This window comes from Lactuca virosa, chromosome 4 (assembly GCF_052849685.1).
Source record: "Lactuca virosa cultivar CGN04683 chromosome 4, Lactuca_virosa_CGN04683_v6, whole genome shotgun sequence".
Classification (NCBI taxonomy): domain Eukaryota; kingdom Viridiplantae; phylum Streptophyta; class Magnoliopsida; order Asterales; family Asteraceae; genus Lactuca; species Lactuca virosa.
Window position 1 is genome coordinate 297,262,203 of NC_136429.1, and position 8,471 is coordinate 297,270,673.

Genomic DNA, 8,471 nt, shown 5'->3' on the forward strand with positions numbered 1-8,471 from the left:
AACACATGATGGTTTTAGTTTTTATATCGCTTTTAATTCATCCGACAACGGAACATCTTCCTTCTCCCTTTCTTAGAATCATATATGATCATGAATGACCAAAGTGATTTCTGGACGAAACTTGGTAATTAATTAATAAAATTTGAATTTATTATTCGCAACTAATTGACATATAATTTACAGTATTATTTGTCGGCTTGATTGCTTTTTTAACTAGTGTTAAATAAAACATTGGATCGGTCTAATTAATTAAAATAATTAGCTCCGTCAAAATGATTAAAATAAACGGGCTCGATCATGTAGAATGAATTTTTTTTAGAATCATAATCATTTGGTAAACCCGGAAAAAAGTTGAGCATGGGTTAGTGTGGCATAATCGGAGTCTTGTTCATCTCACATCAAATAGCACATAAGTGGAGATAAGACTTTGGAAGGTTTTTGTTTTTGTGAACATGACTTGTCATCAGCTTCAATAGACCGCATGGGGGTAGCGGAAGACTTGGTAGTGACTTCCCCAACCATACTATTATCATGCTTCACATTGATGAGATAAATCAGTTCCTCTGGTCTTTTCTAGGTCTATTCTCTTTGGCCTATTTCTCATTTTGACTATTTTAAAACTATTTTGCTCTTGGCTCATTGTTTGTATATTAGTAAATTTTGTAATCCCATTTTGATTAGTGCAATATACAAATGATCATTTCTCCCATGGATGTACATAATCTTATAGGTTGAACCACCAAGGTTGTAAAACTTGCTACTCTGTACCGCTGTTCGGCCGACTGCCGAGTAGCAAGTACTCGGTGAGTACCGGTAATTCACGTAGAAATATTTTTAGGGAAATTATATATTTGAAAATCATAAGTTAATTGAAATATATAACAAAATTAGATACATATGAATACACAAAAACTGAAAAATACACAATGGTCTCACTTCATGAATAATTACTGAATATTTAAGATATATATGTAGTAATAATCACATGTGTGTGTATAAATCATTAAGTATATTATACATATTAATCATCGAGTTGGCCAAGTTTTACAACACTGTTCGCTTCAGTAAGGGGCCAATCAGTGAGTACTCGGATACTGTAACTCGCCTCGGTAAGGGGGCCGAGTAAGGAGTACTCGGCTGAATAATCGTCCAACATAGCGAGTTTTACAACACTAGGAACCACTTTAGATCATGTGTCATGTGTGTTTTTGGTTCGTTCTTTTTTGTTCTTGATGAATTCTTTTGTCATATATATATATATATATATATATATATATATATATATATATATATATATATATATATAACTTTAATTATTTTCTAGAATATATTTATATAGCCATTTACAAATCTCTAAATATTATTAAAAGAGAAACCTTATGACATCATCTTAAATAATCTGGACCCTTGATTGTATTTCAATTTTATTTTTTCCACCCTTAGATCAAATTGCTGACATCATCTTCCCCATATGGAATGTATTTAATTCCAATAAATGCTTTCCAATCGTCAAACAATAACTTACATTCTTTGAAATGGAATATATTTAATTTCAATAAAAGTTTTCCATTTTTTAAATCTTTAATTTCCGGTTATGAAGATTTTAATATGGTCAATTTTAAAAGCATATTACTAACAAACAATTTCAATTAAGGCATTAATATCAACCATTAATATAAATCCGTTTATATTAATAAACCATTAATATAAAATCTATTTTTATTAGGAAATCATTAATACCAAAAAATCATATTCAAATTATCACATACATATGATTCATCATTGAATCCGCGGCTCACACTTATTTTCAATAGTTTCTTTTCTTCAAATCTTCTCTCACAACATCATTCTTATTGCTTATAACTTCCATCATCATTCTCTGCTTCAAACATTCTCTCTTGTGCACTAGAAGGTCAGTACCTTCTTTCGCTTTTTATATTTTTTTCGATTATTTTTTTGTTCCTATATCAAATATATGTATTCATATATTTCGATTTTCTTTGTCATAAATTACATGAAATCAGTTAACTACTTTTCTGAAAATTTTCAAATAAACAGGAAAAGATATTACGTACCTTTAACAAAATAGAAATTAACTATCTTGGGAACTGAAGTTAATTACGAAAATGTTACTTTTATATATTAGAGATGATTATGATTTTTTTTTAATTTTTATGTTATAAGAATCAGGTTAATTTTGGCATGATTTTAAAATATCATTGAAATTATTATGTTTTTGTATATCATACCAACCTACTTTTTTTATCTTTATATAGTAACAATAAAATTTATAAATTTACACAACAAATATAAATACTTCGAATTTTGTAATATTATTATACCTTACAAAATACAACTCCTTCCAAAATAATTTTCGCCAGTAATTTCATCCATAATTTCACCAAATTTAAATTTGTATTTTCTATATATAAAATTTTTTAATGATCCTGATTTTTTTCCTCCAAAAGTATATCAAACATTTACGTCTTAGATAATGCTGCCCCATTATGATTATTACTTTCCAAAAATATATCCGTTTAATGAGGAATTTGATTTAATGAAGGAAGTAAATGTTAATTAAAACGAGATATATATTCCATAATTATTACACGGGTTTATTAAAAAAAATTAATATCAATGTGTAAACATTAAGCATTTTTAAAGTGAAATTTCAGAATACATACAAACGATGATGTTGTACAATGAAATTTAAAATTGAATAGACTGAAAAAAAACTATTAAGACAGTTAATCTTGAAAATAACATAGTTATGAAAAATTATAAAGTAAGATAAAAATTATAAGATATTAAGGTAGCGTTTGGCAGATGGACCGGATGGAACAGGACTGTACTGAACTGGACTGAACAGGACTGGACAGAACTAGGCAATTTATTTATATAGCGTTTGGTAGGACTGGAAGAGAACATAACAAGTTGTTAGATTTTGTTTAGTAAAGTTAGAACAGAACAAGAACAAGACATTAAAATGACAATATTGCCCTTCTATCAAAATAAAAGTAAAAACTACATTTAACAAAATTAACAAAAAAATAATATTTAAAATTCATATACCAAATTCAAAGGAATTTGCCAATTACCAAAAATCATCAGTTACATAGTCCATGAAATATTAATCAGGAAATCGAATGAATAAGTTTGCTAGAAGCATTAAGTAATTGAGAAGCAACAAAAGAAATAGATAACTAGAAGCATTAAATTAATTGAATTAACTAATTGAAGCAAAAACGATTCTACTAATAACTAATTGAAGAATTAACTAATTTAGAAACATTAACTAATTGAAGAATTAACTTATCAGGGATGAAGTTACTTTTATGGGATATTCATTAACTTTTCTACTATTAAACATATTACACACATAGGGTTTAGGGTAAGAAACATTAACGATTTGAGAAGCAACAAAAAGAAAAAAGAAAGAAAAAAAAAGAATAGACGATGAAGATTAGAGATGTAGGAATAGATGGAGTTGTGCGCTGCGCCACTGCTGAAAGACATAATCTAGAAGGTATAATAAATGGAAGTGTGTAGGGAGTTTATATACATCATCAAAGCTTTAGATAAGCACGACAGAATGAAGGAGTAGATAACATATGTCAGGGCATTTTTGTCATACTTGAAAATGGAAGACGTGTTCTATTGTGATCCACCCTATTGGGTGGGACTAATTTTTTAACAAATAGTCCCATTTGACTTTGTCAAAATTTCATTTTGTTCCAGTCCAATGTTTGCCAAACGTCTTTTTAAAATTTTAGTTCTGTTCTGTCCAGTCCAGTACTGGCTGCCAAACGCTGCCTAAGAGATTTGTAAAAAGTACAATTAGTAAAAGCGTTACGGTTATTAGAAAAAAATAAGACCGTTAAGATTAGTAAAAATACAATATATAAACTAAATTATCACAATAGTAATGAAATGTCATTATTTGATATTTCATATAATCGAAAGATATATCAAATTACATTGATGATATACTAAAATTATTCATTGTTGCGCCAAAACTAATGCAAAGTTCTTACGAACACCAAATAAATAAGAACAAACATAAAAGCTAGCACTTATATTCATAATCAATTTAAAATAAACCAATCATGATTTAGAAAAGAATCTTCATTGATGATATACTAAAATTAAATCCATATAACATTTAACATTCTATAAATTATATTATATGACTTTAATGAATAAATGAAATAGTTGTCAATATTTAATGCAGTGGAAAAAACGTTATATTGGTTGTCAATATATGTTTAAATTAGGTAACATTATTATGGAAGGAACGTCTAATTAAAATGCTTATAATTATATAACAATATCATAACTATATGAGACGAGGATGATCGTTCAACTAATAAAACAAAAAATGTTGTCTACAAACAAGCCCTTCAATGATTATAGATATTTATCGTTTTCAATGTATTTTCTACACATTTCAATAATACCAATAGCCATATATTTTTTTTATAATCATTATGCAATATCTGTAAAACAATTATATGTTTTTTTATGTGTTTCCCGTGTTTAACGCGGACTATAATCTAGTTAGTATAACAACAAATTATAAATAACTTACAATCACAAACACAAACATAACTTGCATAAAGAAAACAAGACCTTCATTAGAATATAAGTTTAAACTCAAAATAACCCCAAATTTACAATTACCAAAAAAAGAAATGTACACGTAAATTTATTTTTTACCAATCAGAATAAAATAAAATCGCAACTCCTCTTCCCTACGAGGATTTCTTTTTTCTAAAACGTTCAAAAACCGGCGTTGGACGAAATCCATAAGCAGTAGCATACGTAAGATACGCACACGACATACCAATATACACCTTGACCCAAACAGACGAAAAAAACGCAAGATATGTGAATACTGAAGTGATAGCTAAGACTATTATGCAATTAATAAGGCACTTTAGTGTAGAAAGTTCTCCTTCGGTTCCTTCATTAGGAAAATGACCTTGGGATATGAAATCCGAAAGTAATTGGTCTTTGAGTTGAAATGTGTTTAAAAGCCAAGTGTTGCATTCGGTTTCTGAAGATGGGATTTGGTCTAAAGGGATTCTACGGACGTGGAGGTGGACTTCGGATGGCTCGACTCCGAATACGTTGTCTGTGAAAGTCGGGCACCGGTTCTTGTATGCAATTGTCACATCGTATACTGTGTAAGATAAGGGCGATATGGTCATTTTTATAAAATTAACCAATGGTATAAAATCATTCAAAAACCGAAATTGACTCTAGAGTTATTAAAAAAAAAAAAAAAAAAAAAAAAAAAAAAAAAAAACAATATTTTTTCTTATATCCAAAAAGTAATTGGTTTCCATAAAGTTTTGAATGGTTTTATTCATTTTAATATTGACTAAAAAAAGATGAAGATGGGTAACCTGCATCTAGAGATCCCCTTAAAATTTCCACACAAGCATGAAAACCTCTGGTTTTAGGAAGCAATACATTCTTGAGTACAGGTAATCCATTTTCAACAGCAAAACGTTGACCATTTATTGACTTTTGTTCCCTGCATTTAACAAAAAAAAAACATAAAAATTTATCAAGAAATAATTTTCATAATTCCCTTTTATGTTCGTAACATAACCAATATACAAAGAAATGGCGGTTTAACAAATATTTTTTGGAATTTTTTTTTGTGGCATAAAAATGGTTAATTTTACAAAAGATTTTATACTTTGTGTTTTTTCCGGATTAAATATTATAAAAGACCTCAACTGTCTTTTTTTCTAAAAAAAACCCTCAATCTTTTAACTTTTTCTGAATAAATCCTCAACTTTTTTAGTTTTTCATGAATAAGCCCTCACATTTTACAACTTTTTTTGGAAAAAAAATGACTAAAATTGCCAAATCGGAAAAAATGAAAAACATGCAAGGTCTTTTTCAAGAAAAAAATAGAGTTAATCCAAAAAAAGACATTATATTTTGTGTTTTTTCCGGATTAAACCTCAAATTTTATTTTTCCCTAAAAAAGACATTGTAGTTTTTCATTTTTTACAAAAAAAAACCCTCAACTTTGTAGTTTTTTTTTCCAAAAAAAAAATCCTCAACCTTCTAAATGCTTCCAAATAAACCCTCAACTTTTTTAGTTGATTACGAATTTACGACATTAACCCAAAAAGCAAATAAAAGAAAAGGGTAAAAGAGTAATTACGTAAAGTCGGTTCCTTCAGGAAAAACCGCAAGCCACAACGGGTCCAAAGGATCAGTAAAAGTCGAAAGCATTTTATGCATAATACTTTCATCAACTTCCCACTTTCTTTCAACTGAAATAAACTCAAAAACATGAAACCCCCAACCAAAAATAGGCAACTTCATCAAGCTTCTTTTAAGCACATATCGAATGCATCCAAGACTCCCTTTTCTCAATGCAAGATCCCAAAGATACATCCAATCAACTTCTGTTCTATGATTTGCAATAACAAGAACACGTTCTTTTTCTGGGACTCTTTCTCCAGAAAATATCACTTTTGTTTTGTTAATCTTTTCAAATAAAAAAGGCCATAAAGCTAACCAAAGCCCAAAAAGAAAGGATGATGCTTTTCTGCTGTAGTGTATGCTGAAAAGGCGTAGGAAAGCTGCAAATGGAGGGGTAAAATAGACTAAAAACATGAAGGCTGTTGAAAGGTAAATGATTAAACATGCTAGACCACGTAAGAGTCTTAGAGGGGTTAAAGGGTAGTGTTTTAGTCCATTTGTTTGTGAAGATGAAGATTCCATTTTTGTGTTTATGTGGATGCAGCTCTTGGTTTATATGGTGATCTTGGAAGATAACAACATTGTGAAAGGATGGAGCTTTTTTAATTCTGTTAAAGAAAAAAGATAGAGAAAGTCTCAGTTGATGAAAAATAATTAAAGATTATATAACAGGTTAAGTGTTCTTATCAGGCAAGTTGTAAAAGCTACAGAAAGTATGCTATATATGTATATGCATAGTCATCAAACTTCAAAAATTATCCATTTATAATAACTAATAGGTTAAAGACTCCTAGTTTGCTATCTAAATCTTCACTTGTGACTTGTATAAAAATTGTGGTCCTTCACAGATGCATATCCCTAATTTTATAGTTTCATATTAATTGCAACCAAAAGTTAGTTGAGGCTAGTTAATACAACCATGTACTAAGGTATCTAGTAATAAGGTACCTTGATACCTTCCTTTTTTGCATCCACAAACTACAACATACAAAAATAGTCTTAATGTTTGTTTATCAATTATTAGAGATCTCAACTTATAGAAATACTAAGAAAGCTTACAATTTTGTCATCAATGTCCCTCTATGCTCAAATCTATACTGATAAATATAAAGATACCAAATTTTGAAGAAAAAAATATCCATTTACATATATGTAAATAGTAAAACATACATACGACACAAATTGGGCAATAAGACAATAACTGATAGATACTCCATGATGAACATATCACAATTGAAATTTCAGTCTAAAAGCTACAATGAATATGGTCCTCCACTACATTTACTAGCAGATAAGAAATACGTAGTTTAGTTTAGATCTATAAACTTGAGTTATATGAAAAGGTTTTCGCATCATCCAAAAGCTAATTATAGATCAACCCTAAGCTGTTATGTACTCGTATCTATCTCCCATGTTCATGTACAATCGCCTACCTCAAATGTCCAACAATAAACTATAAGAAACCACAAAATAACAACGGGGGATGAAATTTCTACATAGCGATTGATAAAAATGAAGCGAAGTTTTTTACAATCAGATATTCATTAGAGTTGGAAAATGAAGAAATTGGAAAGCGGACTAAGAACACAAACAATAATTCTGTAAACAAATTAGGTAACTGGACATAAGAAGAAGCAGATAAGATCTAACATCGTATACTAAACAAATCACAGACAAAAAAGCTTTAGTTTGTTCAACCTCGAATGAAGCAATCACGCATAGATAAGCAATTGTACGTACCAAATCGAATCGACGGTGAAGATGATAAAGAATTGGAGAATATTTGTGCGTACCTTACGTTATATGGCAATGGCGTATGATTCGGATTTAATTGAATCGAGATTCGAGAGTCAAAATCTTCTCTGTTTTATGCGAGGGAGACAATACAACAGTATTACAGTGCCATTCAAGAGGTGACCCACAAAATGAAAATGGTCCCTGTACTATTTCTATATCAACGTTTGTTACCCTTTGACTTTTTAGTTGTGCACTTTTGACCCTTCAAATAAAAAGGTTTACTAATTGTCCCTGTACTATTACTATATCAACATTTGTTACCCTATGTTTTTATTTGTGCACTTTTGGCCCTTCTAATGAAAAAGTTTACTAATTGTTGGATACTTTAGTTATTTCCATTGTTCTAAATCTTATTATCAAGCTATGTTTGATTTTTATATGAAATGGTCTAACCGGCATAAACGAAAACCAGATTCTCTATAGGTTAGTTTAAATTAATTATTGTT

The 8,471-nt window shown here is 29.3% G+C and overlaps 1 protein-coding gene across 3 annotated transcripts; it reads right to left on the bottom strand.

Moving 5' to 3' along the window:
• Positions 1-4,609: 4,609 nt before the first annotated feature.
• On the bottom strand, positions 4,610-8,140 carry LOC145108413 (putative 1-acyl-sn-glycerol-3-phosphate acyltransferase 5). Of its 3 annotated transcripts, none has more exons than XM_079045436.1 (4): positions 8,022-8,140; positions 6,185-6,836; positions 5,409-5,539; positions 4,610-5,182 (listed from the first exon to the last, which is right to left on the bottom strand). In XM_079045436.1, the coding sequence occupies exons 2-4, from the start codon at positions 6,748-6,750 to the stop codon at positions 4,752-4,754; spliced, it is 1,128 nt and encodes a 375-aa protein (XP_078901562.1). In that variant the 5' UTR covers positions 6,751-6,836; positions 8,022-8,140; the 3' UTR covers positions 4,610-4,751. The 3 variants fall into 3 exon arrangements, with proteins under 3 accessions (XP_078901562.1, XP_078901564.1, XP_078901563.1); XM_079045438.1 differs by having other exon boundaries at positions 8,027-8,097; XM_079045437.1 differs by having other exon boundaries at positions 7,969-8,036.
• Between the last annotated feature and the right edge of the window lie 331 nt (positions 8,141-8,471).